This window comes from Podarcis tiliguerta (assembly GCF_965153285.1).
Source record: "Podarcis tiliguerta genome assembly, chromosome: 2".
NCBI classification, from domain to species: domain Eukaryota; kingdom Metazoa; phylum Chordata; class Lepidosauria; order Squamata; family Lacertidae; genus Podarcis; species Podarcis tiliguerta.
The window spans coordinates 17,996,366-18,020,960 of record NC_139535.1 but is presented as its reverse complement, the minus strand read 5'-3'; the positions used below and the strand labels follow the sequence as shown (position 1 = coordinate 18,020,960).

Sequence of the window (24,595 nt, the reverse complement as noted above, 5' to 3'; positions counted from 1 at the left end):
TGCCTTGGGTCGGTGTCTCCAGCGTCGATCGCGTGGAAGGCGGGGGAGCGTGTGCCCATAAGTGCCTACACGCTATTCCCGGCGCACTTCCGGGTTGGAGGAGCACTGCACGTGCATGCGCACGGGCCTCCTCCGACCTGGATGTGTACCGGAAATAACGCTTGTGCATGCGCACAATGCTTGCGGATGCGCACAAGCTGTTTCTGGCGCTCCTCCAACCTGAAGTGGGCAGCCATGCAGCGCAGCGCCGGTAAGAGCAGACAGCAGCATCGCTGCAGGCCAGATAAACGAGTCCCTCGGGCCTTATCCAGCCCGCGGGCCTTAGTTTGGGGACCCCTGCTCTAGAAAGCCCACAAACCAAAGATGAATGCAACATCCTTCCTCCTTCTTTGTGCCCAGCATGTAGTGGTGGTATACTGCCTTTGAACATGGAAGTTCTATTTAGTTCTCACGGCTGATAGCTAAAAACATATCCTCTGTGAACTTTAGTGTTGTCTAAGCTGAGACTCGCGGGTGGCGCTGTGGCGCGGGTGGCGCTGTGGGTAAAAGCCTCAGCGCCTAGGGCTTGCCGATCGAAAGGTCGGCGGTTCGAATCCCCACGGCGGGGTGCGCTCCCGTTGCTCGGTCCCAGCGCCTGCCAACCTAGCAGTTCGAAAGCACTCCCGGGTGCAAGTAGATAAATAGGGACCGCTTACTGACGGGAAGGTAAACGGCGTTTCCGTGTGCGGCTCTGGCTCGCCAGATGCAGCTTGTCACGCTGGCCACGTGACCCGGAAGTGTCTTCGGACAGCGCTGGCCCCCGGCCTCTTGAGTGAGATGGGTGCACAACCCTAGAGTCTGTCAAGACTGGCTCAAACGGGCAGGGGTACCTTTACCTTTACCTTAAGCTGAGACTGGGCTGAAGGTGTTATCTCTGCAACTCTAAGGACTAGATCAGGGGTCGGCAACCTAAGGCCTGTGAGCCACAAGCAGCCCACGGGGGTCGTTTTACTGGCCCACGAGCCACCCCTGAACCGAGCCCCCTGCTCAGCGAGTCTCCGTGCACGGTGCTAAACCGGCGCAGCATGGTGCGGGGACTTCACGGTGCCGGAAATCGCGTCTATGCAGAAGCAATCCAGCCCACAGAGGGGGCTCCGCGGCAGTGAACCGGCCCAGGCAAGGTAAGCCTTGCCAACTCCTGGACTAGATACTTTCACGTTCTTTAGATCCATGTCAATCATGCTTCAAAATTCACTTGAAACTCAGTATTAGTCATGACTAATTTTGTCTTTTCAAATTGTGGGATTATGATAAGTGGGATGACAATATATCACACTCTTAATTAAGAGGCGTTAATAGCAAGGATACTCATGCCTCGTCGCTTAACTGAAGTCATTTGAAGGCAGTCATGTATTGGGAAGTTTTTAATGTTTGACAACTTACTATGTTTTTATATGTGCTGGAAGCTGCCCAGAGTGGCTGGGGAAACCCAGCCAGATGGGCGGGGGTATAATAGTAGTAATAATGATAATGATAATGATAATAATAATAGTAGTAGTTGTTGTCAAGGGCTGATATTTGATTTCAATTTGGTCGATACAAGAGACGTATAGACTTCAAATTTCAAACAAATTCACCTACTGACTGCATTCTTCAACCAGGGATTTGGAGGAAGCCTATATAGGAGTTACCCCACTTTAGCTAGGGAGGAGGTGGCTGGCTCAGGACCACCCAATGACACTCACTGCTGAGAAATAATCTAAACCCAGTGTGAGGAATTCAGGGGGGAAAAGAATCAGGACTGTTTCATATGTTGCAATTCTAAACGAGTGTTGAAAAACTACAGAAACCCAACTTGGTAAGAACCTCAACTTTATATCAAAAGGTAATGCAATTTTACTATTCCTCGTGGATGAAATACCTAGTTTCTGTGCAATATCTGAAGAAGACAGACAAACTCACGGAGGCTGTCAACGGCTACTAGTCATAATGGCTTTATGCTCCCCTCTAGGGCTGGACGTGCCATGCTTGGGAATACCAGTTTCTGCAAAGAACGGCAGGATGCCCTCAAGTCACCAGTGTGAAGTGGGCTTCACAACCGTGTCTGTCCATCATGAGAAAAAGACACTGGGCTGAACTTCAGGGCTGTTACTATGTCTCAAAGAGCCGCTGTCAGAGGAAAGGATTTCCATTTCTATATAGTTCCTGTCTGCTTCCCTTGATGAGCAGAAACAGAATAAAAAATTCAAAATAAAAGCATTTGCGCAATTTATATGGGTCATGAAACTGAGGTTTTAGTGTCACAAGTAGGACTAATTCTAATCCAGGATTCAGACATGGGATGGTGCAATGAGATATTATTGGTGGGGTAGCTGAGAATCCTTTGTAGGAGACGTTGTCCCTCAGTTATTTAGAAATGTCTTACTCTTCATTGTGAATGCCATTCCAGGGTGGGTGGCGCTTGCACAAGTTTCCAGAGTTCACTCTGTGCGCGACTGTTAAAACGGTTAAGTCTGTAGGGAAGACAAACTCTTGGATTAAACTCTGTGTTCGCTTCGGCAGAGATGCGCTTGGCATTTTGTTTCAGTCCTCTGTTCCCCAACAACATGGGAATTACTGTGCTCCTTTGCAGAACACTCCAATAAGCTGTGACGGGGGAAAACCCAAAGATAATGTGCTTTGCAGATTCTGCAGGCTGGACTAGTGTTCCCCAAAAATAGGAGAGCTAAAATATACTTGGTTTTTTGTGAATGGATGCCCAAAGAACCAACTCGAGTGCAGAGATGCAATAGCCTCCCTTGAGCGAGGACAGGTAATTCTGGCATCTCCATGTAGTAAAAGGTAAAGGGACCCCTGACCGTTTAGGTCCAGTTGCGGATGACTCTGGGGTTGCGGCACTCATCTTGCTTTATTGGGCGAGGGAGCCAGTGTACAGCTTCCAGGTCATGTGGCCAACATGACTAAGCGAACCAGAGCAGTGCACGGAAACACAGTTTCCTTTCCTGCCAGAGCGGTACCTATTTATCTACTTGCACTGGTGTGCTTTTGAACTGCTAGGTTGGCAGGAGCAGGGACCGAGCAACGGGAGCTCACCCCGTTGCAGGGATTCGAACCGCCGACCTTCTGATCGGCAAGCCCTAGGCTCTGTGGTTTAACCCACAGCGCCAGTTATAGCTAAAAGAACCCTATCACAGCTGCTTCACAGGGAGAAGAATTCTTTGTCTTCAGATGAGGCATGTTCAGAGCCTTATAAGGCTTTTTAAAAATTCAAAAATTTCCAAAGAGTGGGAGCAAAGCTGCCTTAGGGTCATCGCCTCGTGAAATGGCTCATGAGAACCTGCTCACACATACTAAAGTTTGGAGTATGCAGTCTGTTGCTGCTGCTGGCTTTCATCCCAGACGGAAGGGCGGGAATATCCGAAAGAAGCAGGAATGTAGGTTCGAGTCTACCCTAAACAAGGTACACCAGGAATGAAGAGTCTTGATCTGCAGAGTGCCTTGTGCCAACTCCTTATTCTCCTTGACTATTGCCTAAGTTACAGGAAGGCGTCTCCAGATAGAATCATAGAATTGTAGCGTCGGAAGGGACCACGAGGGTCATCTAGTCCAACCCCCTGCAATGCAGGAATCTTTTGCCCAACTTGAGACTCTACCCCACGATGCTGAGCCTTGCGCTCTACCTACTGAGATGATAAGGTACAAAACTGCAGGCTCAAGCTGGATGGCTGAAAAGTCTAACTGGCTGCGGGAGGCCCAGGAGTGAAAGCTAAGTTTCTCAATGGCCCACGTAAAAACGTAAAATCTGTGTAAGCTAGGCAGGAAGGGGAGATGTATTAAATAACAATGTGCAAGCACAGGAAAAAATGCAGGGGGTTGGACTGGCTGCAGAATTTAGTTTCCTGAGAATTAAAAAACCCCCGTTCCCCACCCCAAAACCTCTCTTTATGCAGCCATAAGAACTAGAAATGTGCTTCTCTCCACCCGCCGTGCCCCCTTTAAGGCTTGAGTCTGTGGGAAATGCCTGGTGAATCTCTAAAGCCAAGGTAAACAATTTCCAGTGGCCAGGGGTTGGGAGGTCTTTGTCATCTCTGCGTAACATGTCATTCCGCCTCCAAGGCCAGCAAAACATGTAAAATAAGCAAAGACTTGCATATACAGGTTCCAGAGTGTATCTCCAGTTCTGATCACAGTTCTGTAGCGGAGGCTACACTTTGCATATTCCAGGTCCTTGGCTTGATCCCGTAGCCATGCGAGACAGCGGCATCCTTTAAGCTTCCCAAAGGAAAAGGATCTAAGAACAACAACAGGGCACGGCACGTCTTCCATCGGCATTAATCCATACGTGCTAAATCCAGAGCTGTTATCCATGTGAGGTGAGAGTTGAAGAGGTATGTTTACGCCTCCTCTACCAGCTGCCCGGGCCTCCTTAGTCCCTCCCATACTTGGGGTCTGGGATCGAATCACCACCAACTTAAGACTTTCAAGGCCTTCTTAGTACTGTACTCCTCATCATGCTGCCACTAGGCAAGGCTGAGCCCTGGGCCGTTTGTGTTGCTGATACCGAGTCCGAAAGCAGCTGCGCTGAAGGGATGCAGCTGGCAAGACATTGCTTCCTGGGGTCAAGGCTTTCCAGACCCCTTTCTGAGGTCTCCATCTTGCATCCTTCTGCGACTGCGAACCAAACGCCGGAGTCCATTTCTGTCGCCGACAGGATTTGCCAGGAATCCTCTCCGCCATTTTGCTTCTCAATTGGCCCGGCCCAATTACTCGATAGTGACTGCGATGATGAGGGCGGACTCCTCCGCCCTCCTCGGTGGGTTGCCAGGCTGGCTCTGGACGGGGTTTTCCAAGGGCTCCAGAGCAAGCGGGTGGCTCAGAGCTGGGGGTTCCTGCACAGGCTGCGGAGGCCCGGCAGCCACCTCGGGGTGACTCTTGCTCTTGTGCGCGGTGACGTTGTCTTTCTTCTCAAACTTCTTGCCGCAGAGGTCGCAGGAGAACTGGTAGAAGGAGTCCGCGTCGTGCTTCTTCATGTGCCAGTTGAGGGAGGCCTTCTGGCGGCAGGTGAACCCACAAATCTCACATCTGCATCAAATATAAAAGAAAAGGGGTGGTGATGCTCATCCGCCTGAGGGGGTTCAGGGAACTCGTGACTGGACAGCTCCATCCCCATATACTAGGGGATATGTGTTTTTAGGACCCACCATATTCCTATGTCTTGTTTTAGCTGTTTTTAATATTGAATTTTAATATGCTGTGGCCTACCCTGGGAGCTCTTAGTCATGCTGGCCACATGACCCGGAAGCTGTACCCCGGCTCCCTCGGCCAATAAAGCGAGATGAGCGCTGAAACCCTAGAGTCGGTCACGACTGGACCTAATGGTCAGGAGTCCCTTTAAGCTTTTTACCCTGGGAGCTGCTGGTGAATTTATCGCCTTCCAAAGCAACTACTCTATTCTGAACTTAAAAATGGAAAGCGTAATGCAGGTGGTCAACAAAAGAAGTTTAAAGGCAAATATCTCAAGGCAAATATTTAAAAATATGTAGTATAAACACCAACAACTGGGAAACACTTGCCTGTGAGCACTCTACTTGGAGAACAGCCTTTACCAAAGGTGTCATGAACTTTGAAGACACTCAAACTCAAGATAAAAGGGAGAAATGTGCTAAGAGGAAGGCACGCTTGGCAAATCCACACCGTGATAAACTCCCACCCGGAAACCAATGTCCCCACTGCGGAAGGACGTGTGGATCCAGAATTGGCCTCCACAGTCACTTACGGACTCACTGTTAAAACCGTGCTTATGGAAGACAATCTTACTTGGCTACGAGTGATCGCCAAAGAAGAAAAAGCATTACTAAATGTTCTTATTATCAGTAGTACAATACAACAGTCCTTACTGTAAGGGTTTTTCTCCAGTGTGGATTCGCCGGTGGATGATCAAATTGCTGCTGGTTCGGAAGGAGCGGGCGCAGAACTCACAGATGTAGTCCCTTTTATCTGCAGGGAAGGAAAAAGTAGGTCACTGGCTATTTTGGGCCCAAGGTAACAAGCTTATATTGCAGCGAGTGTCTAATAGTTTTCCAAATATTAATCTTTTAACTACTACAGTGTACACATACAAAACCCTGTTACACATATTGGCAGGCATCCTAAGTACCCCCCCCCCCAATTCATGTAATGGAGGAGGTGATTTCTGCCAACTTTCCCCTTCATCTGTTGGGCACCATATCCCACATCAATCCCAAGGATCCCCCAAACCCCAAGAACAGATTTGGGGGGGGGGGTTGGGGGGGGAGCGCAGGAGGAACACAAAGGCAGGATAGCATTGTTTTGTGAATGTGAACACAGTTCCGTTAATGGAAGGAGAGTTAGGATCCAAATAACATAAATTCTCATACACACACCAAATCCTAAATCAAAGCAGTTCAATGGAGAACAAACCTCTGAAAATGTTTTAAGTATCTTTCAAGATACATCTATATCTAGCAAGACAACAAAAGCAGATTTTGCAAACCTCTATGGTTATCAATGAGGGGCACAGGTGGCGCTGTGGGTTAAACCACAGAGCCTAGGACTTGCCGATCAGAAGGTCGGCGGTTCAAATCCCCGTGAGGGGGTGAGCTCCCGTTGCTCGGTCCCTGCTCCTGCCAACCTAGCAGTTTGAAAGCACGTCAAAGTGCAAGTAGATAAATAAGTACCGCTCTGGTGGGAAGGTAAACGGTGTTTCCATGTGCTGCTCTGGTTTGCTAGAAGCAGCTTAGTCATGCTGACCATATGACCTGGAAGCTGTACGCCGGCTCCCTTGGCCAATAAAGCGAGATGAGCGCCGCAACCCCAGAGTCGGTCACGACTGGACCTAATGGTCAGGGGTCCCTTTACCTTTTACCTATGATTATCAAAGGACTTACAGTTCGAATCTGGAAGGATAAACTATCTTATTTATATCTCTATCTATCTATAATTTCACACCATCTTTCTTTGGAGTGAATAATTGTGCATTGGGCAATGTTTTCTGATCTTGCATGCCATGCTGCCATGTTTCTGTGAGTCTCACACTGCCAATCTTAAATCCTCTTGATAAGTCTGAAGACTAACTCAATACCCTGAAATGAAAACCAACCTCAAATAATAGCTGTGGGGCCTGCCCAAATATATACCTCTAGACACCATAGTATGTGCTTCTACATAATTTGCTCCCTTCTGGGAGCAGGAACTTGAACCCGTTCAGGACCAATCTATGGCTAGCTGCTCCCGGATGGGTTAAGGGGGCAGGAAAGCGTTCACCGAAGGCAATTTAAAAGCACTTCCAGAGCTGGGCTGGTAGGGATCCTAACCAGGTGGGATCCTACACGAATCCTCACCGCTGTGCAGTTTCTCGTGCTCCTTAAGGTGCTTCTTGAAGTTGAAGGACTTGCCGCAGCTGGGGTCAGAGCAGGTGAACGTTTTTTGGTGAACATGCTGATATTTCTTGTGGTGCTGAGGGGGCAGAAAAAGTGGTCAAAGTGGAACAAAAACTCAGCCTTCTGCAACAAAACTGCTTTACAAAAACAGAGCAAAGCAATCTTCCTGAACAGATAAAATACATCACATAATGGCATGACAAATTGCAGTCTCAGAAATGTGCCCGTCCGCTGCCTCTTTACATGGCTTTGATGAAGCAAGGTGGGATTCTGCTGTGGTAGATATGCTGCCCCAGGGAGCTTTGCATGCCCACCACCTCCAGCATCTAATGTCCCTACGAGGAGGGCATGAAGGACCATGCCCAATGAATGATCCTCTACAGTTCTTTCTGCCCATATTGCTGGGGCATGAAATCCTTGAAGGGGTGGGGCTCCCATGGAAATTTTCTGCAGTTAACTAGGGACAGGGGACGTGGGTGGCGCTGTGGGTTAAAGCACAGAGCCTAGGGCTTGACGATCAGAAGGTCGGCGGTTTGAATCCCCGCAACGGGGTGAACTCCCGTTGCTCGGTCCCTGCTCCTGCCAACCTAGCAGTTCAAAAGCACGTCAAAGTGCAAGTAGATAAATAGGTACCGCTCTGGCGGGAAGGTAAATGGCATTTCTGTGCGCTGCTCTGGTTTGCCAGAAGCAGCTTAGTCATGCTGGACACATGACCCGGAAGCTGTATGCTGGCTCCCTCGGCCAATAAAGCGAGATGAGCGCCGCGACCCCAGAGTTGGCCACGACTGGACCCAATGGTCAGGGGTCCCTTTACCTTTTAACTAGGGACAGAGTGTGTTGAAGCAAAAGTCAGATGTTCCAGAAATTCTGCAAATGCCATCTTGACCGTCAAGATAACCCTACAATTATTTGGTGCAAGAATGAGCACCTAGATGTTGATATTCACTTGTTTTGAGATGTGGTACCTGGCTTGCTTTGATGCTATGCTTATCTGCGGGCTCTGGGATGCTGGGCTCCCAGCCTAGAGAGGGGAGCTATCTGTAAGCCTCGGACAGTTGCCGCCTATATGCCCTCATGGGTCAGGTGGATCGATGGGAGGTTCTGGCCAAGCCAACATACGTTTAACGTATAAGCACTTTGCAGACAAGCCCTAGCGACCTCTCACTGTGGTGGCGTCTGTCCCATGACTGTAAAGGCAGTGAGGTTCTGCACACTGTGTTGTAAGTTGATTTCTTGGTTTAATAAAACGCTAAGACTGGTCATTCTGGCGTTTTTGACATCCTCCTTTGGCCTCCCTGCCTCAAACCACTTGCTCAGGCTCTCCTTTGGGTTTGTAGCTCAGAACCTAAGAGTTTATGTGGACAATATGCTGGTCCTCAACTAAAGGGACGCGGGTGACGCTGTGGCCAAACCACTGAGTCTCTTGAGCTTGCTGATCAGAAGGTCGGTGGTTTGAATCCCCGTGACGGGGTGAGCTTTCATTGCTCAGTCCCTGCTCCTGCCAACCTAGCAGTTCGAAAGCACCCCAGTGCAAGTAGATAAATAGGTACCGCTCCGGCGGGAAGGTAAATGGCATTTCCGTGTGCTCTGGTTTCCGTCGTGGCGTTCCGTTGCACCAGAAGCGGTTTAGTCCTGCTGGACACATGACCCAGAAAGCTGTCTGCGGACAAACGCCAGCTCCCTCGGCCTGAAAGCGAGATGAGCGCCGCAACCCCAGTCGCCTTTGACGGGACTTAACTGTCCAGGGGTCCTTTATATTTTTTTTAACTTTTAGTCCTCAACTGGTGGGCGAGTAGGCTGCACTAAACCTGTCTCTGATCAGCTATCAATATGGCGGCCTTTTCTGCTGCTGCTATGTGAGTGGTCATCGAGCATGTTCCCCACCGAAGCAGATTTCCTAAAATTACAGAATTTTAGAGCTGCAAGGGACCGTGGAGGTAATCTAATACAACCCCTTGCTCTGTGCAGGAATCTGCAAATGTATATCTTGTTTTTTGTTTAACTGCCTCCTGCAAAGGAGACCTTATCACCTCCCGTGGCAGTCAAATAGTCCTGGCTGACCAATTCACGTTCCCTCAGGATTCGACCATTTCCCAGTGCTCCGTGTCCCCTCTCTGCCCTTGTGCCTGGGGAAGTGCTTCCTGCCACTGATCCGTCACTTACATTCAAATATTGGCGGTTGGAGAAGATCTTCCCGCAGCCATCATAGTCGCAGAGGAGGATCTCTCGCTTGGCTGCCTTCCTGCGAAGAAAGGCAGAGGAAAGAAGAGGAAACTCAGGTTCAATCCCTGGCATCACCAGGTTCCCTGTTCTTAAACCCTGAAAAGCTGCTGTCAGTCAGTGTAGACAATACAGTGGTGCCCCGCAAGACGAATGCCTCGCAAGACGGAAAACCCGCTAGACGAAAGGGTTTTCCGTTTTGGAGGTGCTTCGCAAAACGAATTTGCTATGGGTTTGCTTCCCAAGACGAAAATGTCTTGCGAGTTCTGCGGGGTTTTTCCCCCTCTCCCCCTTTTCCCCCAGCCCCTAAGCCGCTTAACAGCTGTTAGCTAAGCCGCTTAACAGCTGTTAGCTAAGCCGCTTATCAGCTGGTCCACGAATCCCTTAATAGCCGCTAATCCCTTAATAGCCGCTAATCCTTTAATAGCCACTAATCCCTTAATAGCTGCTAATAGCCCTTAAACCGCTAACAGCGCTAATAGCGCTAATCCGCTAATGGGCTTGCTTCGCAAGACGAAAAAAACCGCAAGACGAAGAGACTCACGGAACGGATTCTTTTCGTCTTGCGAGGCACCACTGTACTAAGCTAGATGCACAAATGGTCTGATTCGGCACAAGGCAGCTTCCTATGTTCTTATGCCAAGTGTCGAGCACTGGATTACTCAAAAACAATACGGTCAGATGTCAAATACAGTGGTACCTTGGGTTACGGACGTTTCAGGTTACAGACACTTCAGGTTACAGACACCGCTAACCCAGAAATAGTACCTCGGGTTAAGAACTTTGTTTCTGGATGAGAACAGAAATTGTGCGGCAGCAGCAGGAGGCCCCGTTAGCTAAAGTGGTGCTTCAAGTTAAGAACAATTTCAGGTTAAGAACGGACCTCCGAAACAAATTAAGTTCTTAACCCGAGGTACCACTGTACTTGGCCAAGTATTTTTAAAGCGTCCACTTTCTCAGAACAGCATCACTATATTTAAGCAGCTGTTATACGTAGGCTGATTTTTTTAAGAACTGTGGGTGAGATTTAGTAGGTGCAATGAAATTCCCCTTCCTCCCTTCTAGAGCTCCTGCCTCTCTTTCTACTCTGGAAGGTTCCCCGACACCTATTGAAAAACAAAAGGCAGTATTTAAAGGTGCTTTTAAAAGTTGACAGCTGGTCAATTCTTCAAGCATCACCAGATTCATGGACTATTTGACCATGGACAAATAATAGGGACTCAATAGATCGTTCCATTTGTCTAGCACGACTGCCTTAATCTAACTATGAATTAGAGGCCCTACGCTATGGCCCACTTCTGGGGAGGTTAACGGCATGCCCTTTGGGCTCAAAAAGCCATTGGACCAGCACCCACCTGATTCTCTTTGGACCAATCTGGGCCACATCCTCATCACCAGGCTGTGCCCGCTTCTTGCAACTGTACAGGAAGAAATAAGCTTGGTCAGTGTAGCAACGAAAGGGTCTTTTGTGTAAAATCAAAAAGGACCCTTCCCCAGAAGGAGTATCAAATCCAAACTCTTCTTCTTCTTAGGGCCCAACTCTCTTGGGGGCCCCCCAAAAAAATTAAAAGGAAAAAAACACCTGGACGTACATTTCCAAAATATAAAATAAAAAACAAATTAAATAAAACCTACACAGAGCAACAGTGTTTTGTGTTGTTGTGTAGGCTCCTATGATGTAAGTAATGGGCCCCGCCTGCTAGCCTGCTCCCTAAAATATCACTGGTTTGCTCATTTCTATATATAGGTTGCCTACATTCTGCACGGACTGGTTGCATGGCAACATGGGCAAATGGCTTTAGATCCCTATTAGGCCCATAAATTACCCTATAGCATATACAGTGGTGCCTCGCAAGACGAAAAGAATCCGTTCCGCGAGTCTTTTCGTCTTGCGGTTTTTTCGTCTTGCGAAGCAAGCCCATTAGCGGATTAGCACTATTAGCGCTATTGACAGTTTAAGGGCTAAAAACGGCTTTTTAAGGCTTAAGGGATTAGCGGTTTTGCTGCTAAAATGCTTTTAGCAGCTTAGCGCTTCAGAAAAAGGGGTTTTGGAGCGAAAAATTTTCGTCAATTTTCGTATTGCGAAGCAATCCCATAGGGAAATTCGTCTTGCGAAGCGCCTCTGCAAACGGAAAACCCTTTCGTTTTGCGGGTTTTCCGTCTTGCGAGGCATTCGTCTTGCGGGGCACCACTGTACAGTGGTACCTCGGGTTACATACGCTTCAGGTTACATACACTTCAGGTTACAGACTCCACTAACCCAGAAATAGTACCTCGGGTTAAGAGCATTGCTTCAGGATGAGAACAGAAATCATGCTCCGGCGGCATGGCGGCAGCAGGAGGCCCCATTAGCTAAAGTGGTGCTTCAGGTTAAGAACAGTTTCAGGTTAAGAACGGACCTCCGAAACGAATTAAGTACTTAACCTGAGGTACCACTGTATTCAACACAAAAAACAGCGACAATTTGTTGTTGACAAAGGACAGCTGGACATATAAAGGGCTCAGTTACTTTCAATAGCTTAGGGCCTCATCAAACCTAAGTCCGACCCTGAAGGGGCAAAAGCTTGTCTGCTAAGTACTTGAGCCCTGAACAGCTGCTCTGGCCACCCAGGAACCAAACTAACTTGACAGGATGCAACACTACTGCAAAGCTACTGGACTCTAAAGGATGGGTGGAACCCCACAAGAGCTAATCAGCTGTGGAGTTTAACAGTGTTAGACTAGGACCCGGCAGACCAGAGTGCAAATCCCAGCTCAACTGGCCACTTCACAGACGCTCAGCTTAATGTACCTCACATGGTTGTTGTGAGTTTTAAAATGGAAAGTGGGGAGGACCATGGAAGTTGCTTTGAGCTCCTTGGAGGAAAGATGGGATAGACCATCTTGAAAGACCTACATTGGCTCCCAGTACGTTTCCGAGCACAATTCAAAGTGTTGGTGCTGACCTTTAAAGCCCTAAATGGCCTCGGTCCAGTATACCTAAAGGAGTGTCTCCACCTCCATCGTTCTGCCCAGACACTGAGGTCCAGCGCTGAGGGCCTTCTGGCGGTTCCCGCACTGTGAGAAGCCAAGTTACAGGGAACCAGGCAGAGGGCCTTCTCGGTAGTGGCGCCTGCCCTATGGAACGCCCTCCCACCAGATGTCAAAGAGAACAATTACCAGACTTTTAGAAGACATCTGAAGGCAGCCCTGTTTAGGGAAACTTTTAATGTTTGATGTATTACAGTATTTTAATATTTTGTTGGAAGCTGCCCAGAGTGGCTGGGGAAGCCCAGCCAGATGAGCAGGGTATAAATAATAAATTATTATTATTATATAGAAAAGTTGTAATAATAAGAACAGCAGCGTTAAACTAGAAATGCTTGCACAGTCCTTAACTGGTGGCAATGCCCCGCAAAACCTATTTACCTGTCCAGGGAAGGCTGATAATTCTCATCTTGCAGGTCATCTGTATATACCAGGTTGTCTTCCTCTCTTTCGTCATCTTCCTGCTCTGGTTGGTCAGGCACAGACTCTGGCGTCTCCTCTGGTAGAGGCAAAGTGCTGCAGAGAATACAAAATAATTAAAATAAAAACTAAGTGAGAGGGCGCAGGGCTCAAAGATCCTTCAACGTAGAAAGGGGTATCGGTTCATACAGCTCAGCCCTTCCTGACATCAAAGGCAGGATAGTTTCCCATAATTGCCAAGCTTACTGAGAGATGCCTGCACAGCCTTTTCCCATGAATGTGTTATCAAGGTTGCTGTGGAGGTGGGCAACTTCAAATTGCCTTGGAGACAAGGCTTTTGAAGGTCCCTAAACTCCATTACAGGGATGCGGGTGGCGCTGTGGGTTAAACCACAGAGCCTAGGACTTGCCAATCAGAAGGTTGGCGGTTCAAATCCCCATGACGGGGTGAGCTCCTGTTGCTCAGTCCCTGCTCCTGCCAACCTAGCAGTTCGAAAGCACGTCAAAGTGCAAGTAGATACATAGGTACCGCTCTGGCGGGAAGGTAAACGGCGTTTCTGTGCGCTGCTCTGGTTCGCCAGAAGCGGCTTAGTCATGCTGGCCACATGACCCGGAAGCTGTATGCCGGCTCCCTCGGCCAATAAAGCGAGATGAGCGCCGCAACCCCAGAGTCGGTCACGACTGGACCTAATGGTCAGGGGTCCCTTTACCTTTTTAAACTCCATTACCTAGAGCAGAAACCAACAGACCCTATGCAAACAACAAAAAATGCTTTTTAAAAATGTATCAACAGATATATGGTTCATTAACATACCAGGTATACATATCACCAATGGGTGACTGGGGAGCCTAGCAATTTTGTGAACGCCACAATCACTATTTAGCCGACCCTTGTAGCCAGCCTCTGCTGTGAAACAGGAAAGCCCAATTCTTCCCGAGCTCAGTCATCTGAGGAAAGTTGCATGTCCCACAAGAAAAGGGGCAAGTGGAGATCCACATTGACATTCTCACTCAAGGGTGCCCTGAGAGAAGGCAGAAGTGAAGAAGCCAGGCCAGGGAGCTGATGCCATGTGCTCCTGAGAAGTCCGTCGGTCAGCCTGCAGAAACTCTGCTGGTCTGCGTTTTGCACCATTTGTTTGCTTTATTATTTTAAAGTCGTAAACTGCCTCTTGTATCTAGGCAGCCAGGCAGCATGGAAACTGACCTTTCAGGTTCTGTGACTTCTGTGGCAGCTGGAATCTCTTCAGAGGGAGTCGCTGCAAGAGGAAACATTCACAGTCAGAACTGGGTGACACAACCACAGAATGCTGCCTGACACTCAGCCCGGCCAATGCTCCATCTAGGTCCTCTAGCTCTCTATGGTTGGGGGCAGTGGATTTGTCCCTGCCTAGCTGGGGATGCTAGGGATTGAGACTGCGGCCTTGTGCAGTGAAATCGGCAGAACTGCATGCTTTGTAACCTGGGAAATGAGGGGGTGTCCAGTCCGCGAGGAACAATGAAGATGATATAAAAGACCCCACTGAAACCACAGTCTAAACCAGGGACAGTTCATAATTACAGTCGTACCTTGGCTGATGAATGTCTTTGGCTCCCGAATGCCGCAAACCCGGAAGTGACTGTTCTGGTTTCAAACGTCCTTTGGAACCCAAACGTCCGACACGGCTTCTGATTGGCTACAGGAGCTTCCTGCAGCTAATCGGAAGCCACACCTCGGTTTCTGAATGTTTTGGAAGTCGAACGGACTTGCGGAACGGATTCCGTTCAACGTCCGAGGTACGACTGTATGTTCTTTGTGAATAAAGGAGTCTTTCTGCTATTACATAGGCAGATGTTTTTCCCATAAAGAAACCCCCCTCTTTAATACCAGCAATTTGCGTTTTTGTGTCAATAAGGTACAATATGTTTTCTAACCACCATCGCCTTTGTTACTCCAACTAAATTACAATTAATCCAAGCAATTACCATTTAGAAAAGAATATACATAAATTACATAGACATGTTATCAAAACCTACATTGCTGATTAACAGATCCTTTCTAGTATGTGTCTTTTGAATAAAATGAGATGCTACATTTCTCTTTGTTTTGCTTTAAAAACCTGTGGCATGCTTGGTAATGATAATAATTCCTTAAGCATGCCCCCCCTCCCCAAATAGCCCCCAAGGGGCATATAACAAAGTTATCAATGACAGAATCCTACCTGCAGGATGATAATCTAAATACATAGAGAAGGAAGAACAAAAAAATGAACTAGAAATTCATTCAGATTCTCTGTGGTTTCTGATTATTTGACAGTATTGGAGGAAATTTATTAAATTTCTCGGTAACCAAAAGGATGTGAAAGGCATGCTTTGCAGACCATATTCCACAATTTGTAACGTAATGGTGCTGGCTTATTAAGCGAGCTGAATTTATTACTGTACTTTTCCGTGTATAAGATGAGCTTTTTTTAAACTCTAAAATAAGGTTTTAAAACTGGGGGCTTCTTCTACATGGGTGATTGGTTGCAGCAGCGAGCTGCAGTTTGTCATTGGCGATTTTGTGTGTGATTGGTGGCTGCGGCAAGGGGTTCTTTGTATCGGCTCCTGCTGTGTTAAATGGGTGTGTTATTGGTTGCTGGGTCAATGGCTGTTGTGGATTGGCTACTGCTGCGGCAAGTTTGCTTGCTGTTTCTGGCAGAGGCTTGTTGCAGATGCGAGCGATTGTCAATCTCTGTCAATTCGCTCCTCAAAAAAGCTCCACAATTTTGGGCCAGCCTCCCCCCAAAAAGCTCCACAACTCTGGGTCATTTTCTTAAATTGGAGCCCCCAAAAATAGGGGACGTCTTATACCCGGGGGCGTGTTATACACGGAAAAGTACGGTACTTCACTTACTGGGCCAGCCCTGTCCAGGCTGCTTTTACTTTCAGGTGCACCCAACAATTGCATCTCACACTCCAACACAACGCCCTCCTATAGCCTCTAACCCAAGCGGGACCTCTTCGGTCCCTAACCATCCAAGAAGAAGAAGGGTTTGAATTTGATATCCCGCCTTTCACTCCCCTTAAGGAGTCTCAAAACGGCTAACAATCTTCTTTCCCTTCCTCCCCTGCAACAAACACTCTGTGAGGTGAGTGAGGCTGAGAGACTTCAGAGAAGTATGACTAGCCCATGGGTAGGCAACCTAAGGCCCGGGGGCCGGATGCGGCCCAATCGCCTTCTCAATCCGGCCCACGGACGGTCCGGGAATCAGCGTGTTTTTACATGAGTAGAATGTGTCCTTTTATTTAAAATGCATCTCTGGGTTATTTGTGGGGCCTGCCTGGTGTTTTTACATGAGTTTAATGTGTGCTTTTATTTAAAATGCATCTCTGGCTTATTTGTGGGGCATAGGAATTCATTCATTCCCCCCCCCCCAATATAGTCCAGCCCCCCACAAGGTGTGAGGGACGATGGACCAGCCCCCTGCTGAAAAAATATGCTGACCCCTGGACTAGCCCAAGGCCACTCAGCAGCTGCATGTGGAGGAGTGGGGAAGAGAACCCGGTTCACCAGATCACGAGTCCACCACTCTTAACCACTACACCACACTGGCTCTCAAGTTCAAGGACTTCCCTCCAGCCTCCTACAAGCAGCCAGCCCCCCTCACCTGTCTCATCGGGGTTCTGGTCGCTCAGCAATCCCGCCTCCTCGCCAAGGACCAGTCCGCTGCCAGGAGAGAGGCATGCCGATCTCTCTCCGTCTGCACCGCCCTCCCCATCCTCTTTGGAAGGTGGCTCTGCCTCGTCCACTGGGCTTGGTGAGTTCGAAGCAAGCGCTAAGGAGAAGGCGTGGGCTGCTGCCGCCCTGCGGAGGGAACGCCGGCGCCGGATGATGCGGGAGGGCGGGGGGCTGGGCTTGGAACGCACGACTTTCTCCTCTGGACACCTGGAGGCTGCCTTGGAGGGGGACGGGGGGCACATCTGCGAGGTGGCGGGGCTCCAAGAGAAGGTGTGACCGGCTAGGCACTCCCATACCATGCTGCTTGGGACTTCTTTCTGGTCCAGCAACGAGGGCTTCACATTGGGGATGAAGCCACATTCCTGGCTGTGATTGTGAGAAAGGACGACGAGGTGCTGCAGAGCGTCAGGAGGAAGAGACTCGGAAACAACTTTGGAGCTGTCCTGTCCTGGGAAGAAGAAAGGGGAAACCAGCATGACACAGGCTTGCTACAAGGGACCCAATATCCCCATGTATAACTCTCCCCTGTGGGACGCAGGTGGCGCTGTGGGTTAAACCACAGAGCCTAGGGCTTGCTGATCAGAAGGTCGGCAGTTCGAATCCTCACGACGGGATGAGCTCCCGTTGCTCGGTCCCTGCTCCTGCCAACCTAGCAGTTCGAAAACACGTCAAAGTGCAAGTAGATAAATAGGTACCGCTTGGGCGGGAAGGTAAACGGCGTTTCCGTGCGCTGCTCTGGTTCGACAGAAGCGGCTTAGTCATGCTGGCCACATGACCCGGAAGCTGTACGCTGGCTCCCTCGGCCAATAAAGCGAGATGAGCGCTGGAACCCCAGAGTCGGGCACGACTGGACCTAATGGTCAGGGGTCTCTTTACCTTTACCTATAACGCTCCCCTACACACACATGCATGCAATGAGTCCACCTCCCTACATTCTAGTCCTAAGTGCAGGGTTTTGCTTCTGTGGTGAGAATGCTTGACATTGGGGTGTTTCAGGGATAGAAGTGCACCACAGCTGAGCTTAAAAAAAGTAAAGCATGCCTATTGGATGCTGCTAAGTCACTTACTCGTTCCTCCCTCACCCTGCAAAAAAAAAAAGAGGTCAACTGAAACAATATACGCAAACTTCATAATCCAAGTTAAGTCTTTCGTTCAGCCACATCCAGCACCCAAATGTCATGTCGAAAGGGAAACAGAAGTTATTTCCTCTGCTAATTTGCAGATTTTGTGTGAGACTAACCTGATCTATGTAACTGTTGAATGAACTCAAAGGTTGACACAGCGCAGCAGTGAGCTTACATGCTATACTACATTTTTATTAACAATTATTACGGGGCTGATCTACGCCTCCAGAAAAAGCTCTAGCCTGTTACCGTCTCCAATGGGCTAGTTTTCTATGTGCGGGATTTTACATATGATGGGAATAATCAGTTGAGTTACCTGTATTACATATACTTGCAGTATAGAGGGTAAAAATGTAAAAGATTGAGATCGGATGGACATGAAATGCCCTGCAGTAAGTACATTAAACCTTAGAGGTAGGCAAAATAACAGTGACCATTAATTAACCACAATAGTAAATGGCGGTAAAAAGTTTTTACATCTGTAGAAAGAGAAAAAAATCTGCCATCTTGGCCCAAACCAGTAGTAATAGAGCTGATTTTCACCATCTTTTGGAAACTTTAGGGCCGCTACTCCCAAAGTTGAGGCTTGCTTTAGTTTCAGAGAAGTATCACAGGCCCCCCAAACTAAAACTTGCTCTTTCTTTTTTTTTAAAGAGCCTGTCGACACACGTTTTAAAGAAATACGCGTCTATTGCATGTCCATGACAAATTACAGTGTGAGTCTTGGGCTGGCTGGAATCAGACTCCTTCCCCTTTTAACGGGGATACTGTAAACATTTGCACAGATTGTTGGAGCTTTTGAGAAAGCCTGTCCTGCTACGATCTCCAGTGATTCAGGTAAGCCCCTCCCCCCCAATTACCATGTGAAACATTTGTCCAAGTGGGCAAACAGGCTATGCGGTTAAAAAACCCCACCCAAACACATTGCACTTATCTGCCAGACTACTGTGAGATCACTTTAATTAATACTAATAAAATGCCTTTTCTACAGAGAACCTGCAAGGATTCTTACCTGTTTTTGGAAGTGAGCCTTGTGAACTGTACCTGAATGAGAAAGAGAAGAGGCAGGAAGGTGAGCAGGCAAAATACAGGGGTCGGCACTTGATTCGCAGCAACTGCTTTCCTCAATATTACTGATGAAATAAGAAGAGGAGCATTTGCTAGAGCAGGGCTGAGGAACCTATGGCCCTCCAGATGTTGCTGGGAGTCCCATAAGTCAACATGGCCAGTGTTCAGGAATGATGGGAGTTGGACTCTTGACAACATCCCAAGGGTCATCGGGCCACTATCGTTGCTTCAGGGATTTTATCTCAGGCCAAATTTAAATGCAACATCAGATATGTAAATTGACTTCCCTATGTGAGGTTGCATGCACCGTATGAATGCGCTATCAAACTCTGATAGCTACCGGCAAGACCACTGGAACAGAACATTGTGCCTGGATCCCTTCACAGGTAAGTATTTTTGTATATCAAAGGCATTACCTTTAAACCAGGCCTTGGTAATCCCTGTAACATCCAGGAAAATGACCGTATTTTTTGCTCTATAAGACTCACTTTTTTCCCTCCTAAAAAGTAAGGGGAAATGTGTGTGTGTGTCTTATGGAGTGAATGCAGGCTGCGCAGCTATCCCAGAAGCCAGAACAGAAAGAGGGATCGCTGCTTTTGCTGCGCAGTGATCCCTCTTGCTGTTCTGGCTTCTGGGATTCAGAATATTTTTTTCTTGTTTTCCTCCTCCAAAAACTAGGTGCGTCTTATGGTCTGGTGCGTCTTATAGAGCAAAAAATTCAGTAGGTCCATATTATCTGTGTATTGCAAGGGAGGGTGGGGGAGACAAGCGAAAAGCGAGACACAGCAGTTTGCTTAAAACCAACCATCTCCATCTCCCACGAACCTGCCTGGCTTTTTGTCAGACTTGCCACGTCTCACCTGCACATACCCAGTTACTTCAGCACATGCAAATCTAGCACTTGACAGACAGGCAAAACAGGCCAAGGAAGAGGCAGGTGGGAGTCCAGTTCTCCCTGAAGCAGCTTCCTCACCTGTCCAGCAGGTACTTGGCCAGCTGGGAGTGCAAAGAGAAGCCCAGCTGCTCCTTCAGCTGACACCACTGCTCCAGGTGGCTGCCGATCCGGATGCGGCACTTGCTGCGCCGCGCGTCCAGCTCCTTGCGCTTCTGCTTGCGAATCGTTTCGGAGGCCCGCTGGCGGCCCTGGCGCCCGTGGTCCATCATCTCCCAAGTCGCCTCGCTGGAAAAAAGGCAATGGGAGTTGTGATCCACGAGGAACTCCCAACCGAGCCACGCAAGCAAGAGGGACACATAGAATCATAGAATCATAGAGTTGGAAGAGACCACAAGGGCCATCGAGTCCAACCCCCTGCCAAGCAGGAAACACCATCTGAGCACTCCTGACATATGGTTGTCAAGCCTCTGCTTAAAGACCTCCAAAGAAGGAGACTCCACCACACTCCTTGGCAGCAAATTCCACTGTCGAACAGCTCTTACTGTCAGGAAGTTCTTCCTAATGTTGAGGTGGAATCTTCTTTCTTGTAGTTTGGATCCATTGCTCCGTGTCCGCTTCTCTGGAGCAGCAGAAAACAACCTTTCTCCCTCCTCTATGTGACATCCTTTTATATATTTGAACATGGCTATCATATCACCCCTTAACCTCCTCTTCTCCAGGCTAAACATGCCCAGCTCCCTTAGCCGTTCCTCATAAGGCATTGTTTCCAGGCTTTTGACCATTTTGGTTGCCCTCCTCTGGACACGTTTCAGTTTGTCAGTGTCCTTCTTGAACTGTGGTGCCCAGAACTGGACACAGTACTCCAGGTGAGGTCTGACCAGAGCAGAATACAGTGGCACTATTACTTCCCTTGATCTTGGACACACGTTTCCTCATCAATGGCTGAGCAAACCCTGCTGGTCCACCCCACTCCCTCGCCTAAGGGTCTTCCTCAGAAGGCACTGCTGCCTGCAAAGGGGTCGCCAAAGGGAACACCAAAGGGTTTTTCAGCTGGGGGAGAAGGCAGGAAATATCCTTGCATGTTCCTGAAGCCACATTCTCTTTTGGACACTTTCATAATGTGATTTTAGATTTGTGTATTGGGGGGTGGGGTGGGGTGTTTATGTTATGTTGTAAATAAAATGCCAATAAAAATTTAAAATAATAATAATTATAATGATGATGTGATTTTAATGTAAAGGTATTTTGGGTAAGCTGCTTTCAGAGCTCATCAGGATGCAGAGACCTGTCCTTGCGCTGACAGTCTCTAAAGTGCCACAACTCTACCTTTCAGAGGTTACATATGACTCAAGCTCCCTTGTGTACACTCCCAGGAAACCATGCCCCTTTTACCAGGGGTCAGCAAACTTTTTCAGCAGGGGGGCCAGTCCACTGTCCCTCAGACCTTGTGGGGGGGGGGCTGGACTATATTTTGGAAAAAATAAAAATGAACAAATTCCTATGCCCCACAAATAACCCAAAGATGCATTTTAAAAGGACACATACTACTCATGTAAAAACATGCTGATTCCCAGACCGTCTACAGGCTGGATTTAGAAGGCGACTAGGCTGGATCCGGCCCCCAGAACTTAGTTTGCCTATCCATGCCTTTTGCCATGCACATGTCTGCTACTAGATATTGCATCCTAAACTCCCTGACATTCCCCCTCTCCCTATTATTACTGGAATGATGCACTACCCGTCATACTGGAATTTGACTATGCCACTTCTCTGTCTTATGAAGCAGCAGGTGGGTCAGAATCTACTGGGCGACCTCTTGGTGCTTTGTGAAAGACTTGCAAGACTTCCTCCACCTGTTTAACAATGGCAACTGCAAGAAGGTGGTGGTTTCTTCGGAATCTCTGAACTGCCACAACTCAGAAAGAGATTTGTACTTTTATACTTGTCAACCCAGTCTAAGGCTTGGTGTGTGAGCAACGGGTAACTTGGCTCGTCCTCTGGACTGTCGTTTTGCAACTGGCTCCTCGTCCAGTCCAATATTTTGCACCATTTGGGTGCCTGTTCCTTGTGGCAGGGGTGAAACTAGGCCTGATTTCACCCAGGGCAAAGACCCAGTTTGGCATGCACATTTGTGTACACACACACACACAGGCTGGGAACCTCAATGTTGCCCCTCTGGAGGCTTCACCAGGGGCAAAAAACCTGGCTAGACCACCCACCCCCAACCGGTAGCTACAGCTCTGCCTTGTGGATCAGTATTTTGCACCATTGGGTTCCCAGTACAAAAAAATAAATGAAGTAAATCCTGCTGTCTGCCCATCCTTACTGTACAGAAATGAATGGCCTTTTCTTGTCTTAAGGGAGGGGAAAAGAAGAAGAACAGAACAGAAAAAGGAAGCAAAAAACAGCAAAAGCACAAATGGATTATTTTGAGGTTTAATGTTACAGGAAAAAAGAAGAGTACTTTTCTTGATGAAAGAAACTGACTATCTCCCCCTTGGAATAATAAAGATCAGAATCGAAGGGTGATAGATTGGAAGGGACCCCCCGAGTCATCTAGTCGAACCCCCTGCAGAGTCCTCCCCCTTTAGTCTTCTGGGTGTTACAACGTGTCTGGTCTTTTGGCCCACACAGCGCAGAGATGCATTGACCGGGTGTGTGTGTGTGAATGGGGGAACCTGCCCAGCGCCCCCCAACTCGTGCCGTTCTCGTGCTCCGCCAACGCTGCCTCTCCTCCCCCTCGAATCGACAGTCCCGCCCCTCCCTCTCCCTCAAGCCAACGGCTGCCAAGCCCCTCTCGGGCCGCGGCCAATCAGAGGCCAGCGCGCAGCGGCCGGGGGAGGGGGAGAGGAGCGCCGCTTTCCCTCCGTTACCCGCGCGCCCCTCCTTCCTCCACCAACCGTCTCGCTCAGGCTTCGCTCCGGAGCGCCAGCTCTCTCGCCGCCGTCCACTCCATCTCCCCGCGTTGGTGCGGGCAGCGCTGTTCAGTTGAGGACTCCCTATGGAGACAGGGGACGGGGAAGGGGGCCCACCGCCAGGCACCGTGGCCCCTTTAAGAGCGGCGAATGCTCCTCCTCCGCCCCTCACTCTTCGCTGACACGCGAGAGGAAGAGCGGCGAAATATGGCAGCTGAGGAGGAGGACGGGAGGGGGCGGGGCCGAGAAGCCCCCTTGCCCTCGCGCGCCTGGTCACGTGGCCTCGCCGCTGGGTCCCCGGTGGTTCATGGGAATTGTAGTTCACTCGGCAATTAGTCGCTTGGCTTGAGGTAGAGCGACGTTGAATGTGGGCAACCGAGTGTCTTTTTAAAACTTTTTTAACTGGTTTTAACTTCACAATCTTTGTTTTTATCCTCCAAGTCCGGTCCCTGCCGTTGGCATTGGATTTGAATCGATTTTATGTATGTGTTGTAATTGTTGGTTTTTTAATGGTGTACACAAACACACAAAATTCTCTATTTTTTAAATAATAGATTGCTTCAGGATGCCTTCTGGAAAGTGACAACCATTAATGAAACAAATAATAGACATAATTTTGTGAACTCCCAAATTTCCAAGAAAGGTAATTTATTGTGGCTTAAATGCGTGTTACAAAAAAAAATGTCTGCCAATGTGACATAAAGGCTGACAGCTTCAACCCGGCCGTGTGGGAATCCCTTGCAGATGACCGCAGAGCCTGCAGACAAGCAGTCAGGTTGTGTAGGCACAGCAGTGGCCAGGGGAGGAATGACCGCTGGAAGAAGCGCAGAGAGAAATGCCGTGTGCATCTGTAGCAGCACAACCGGACCCCTTCATCTGCCCAGCTGCAACAAAACGGGTCTCTTCCATATCAATCTCTACAGCAAAGGCAGATCTAGGGGAGCACAACCAGTTCAGTCACTGTAGGAACGGAGCATCTGGTGCGCCACTGGATTTTTATTACTTTCTAATAGATCAACGTGACCTAAAGAGACGTGTTTTCTGGTGCCACACTACCCCACCAACCGGGTGATTTGTACAGCAGTGCAGCAGCCACAGAGGGGTGTTTTGTGGTGCCCTGCTGCCCCACAGCTCAACTGACTGGTGCAGCAGATGGAGATGTTAGGGGCCCAGCAGCACCTGCTTAAATTTGGTTTCAATCCTACCCACTTGAGCAGTGAGCCCATGGGGAGTCACAATCTCCCCTGCTGGCATACAGGAGAGATGAGGATCAGAGATGCCCATTATGATGTGCCAGAGTCTGATTGGATGCCCAGGCAGCACATTGTCTACTCAATAGGATAAGAGCAGGCCCCTCAGTTGAGCACCAGCCAGCATATGACAGCCAAGCTCAGAGCAATGGTAGCATCCTGAGGTGGAAACTAGAACCAAAGGAGACAATTAGAACAATGGCTGCTGCTTACAGAACAACGAGGAGGAGGACCCGCCTTCCCAAGAGAACGAAACAGACGATTCGGAAAGCCGCACATAAGAAGCTCCTGCCAAAGCAGAGGAAGCCAAATCTGAAGCAGGGGCGGCAGAAGGTGGTAGACCAGGTGACGGCACCTGTAAAGCAGGATGTGAAGCATCCCTGCGATGAGTTCATCTCTAAAGTGTTGAGTCAGCTGCACCGCGACAGGGTGCCCATCTCAACCAGGGCCAAAGGGAAGATGATCACCTTCATAAGGAGGTTCTATAACAATATGACTAACCACGCCAAGAACAGCAAGAAAGCCCAGAGGACCTCCACCATCGGCTTGCGGGAACTACACAAAGCACTGAAAGGTGTGCTGCGCAAGAATCAAGCTGCGG

The 24,595-nt window shown here is 48.8% G+C and overlaps 2 protein-coding genes across 3 annotated transcripts in view; both read right to left on the bottom strand.

Moving 5' to 3' along the window:
- Positions 1–1,834: 1,834 nt before the first annotated feature.
- Positions 1,835–23,072, bottom strand: ZNF692 (zinc finger protein 692). 2 transcript variants are annotated; one of them, XM_083425620.1, is made up of 11 exons: positions 22,730–23,072; positions 19,908–20,114; positions 18,879–18,910; positions 16,672–17,190; positions 14,250–14,301; positions 13,008–13,142; positions 10,955–11,017; positions 9,543–9,621; positions 7,341–7,455; positions 5,877–5,976; positions 1,835–5,061 (listed from the first exon to the last, which is right to left on the bottom strand). In XM_083425620.1, exons 2-11 carry the CDS (start codon positions 20,096–20,098, stop codon positions 4,743–4,745), a joined length of 1,605 nt encoding a protein of 534 aa, XP_083281746.1. In that variant the 5' UTR covers positions 20,099–20,114; positions 22,730–23,072; the 3' UTR covers positions 1,835–4,742. The 2 variants fall into 2 exon arrangements, with proteins under 2 accessions (XP_083281746.1, XP_083281745.1); XM_083425619.1 differs by lacking the exon at positions 22,730–23,072 and adding an exon at positions 21,815–22,023 and having other exon boundaries at positions 19,908–20,110.
- LOC310670490 (E3 ubiquitin-protein ligase TRIM7-like) overlaps positions 16,548–24,595 on the bottom strand; it is a 329,122-nt gene continuing 321,074 nt past the window's right edge. The window contains exon 8 of the transcript XR_014507580.1: positions 16,548–16,612. The gene's annotated coding sequence lies outside the window, so the exon portion shown is untranslated. The remainder of the gene's footprint in view (positions 16,613–24,595) is intronic.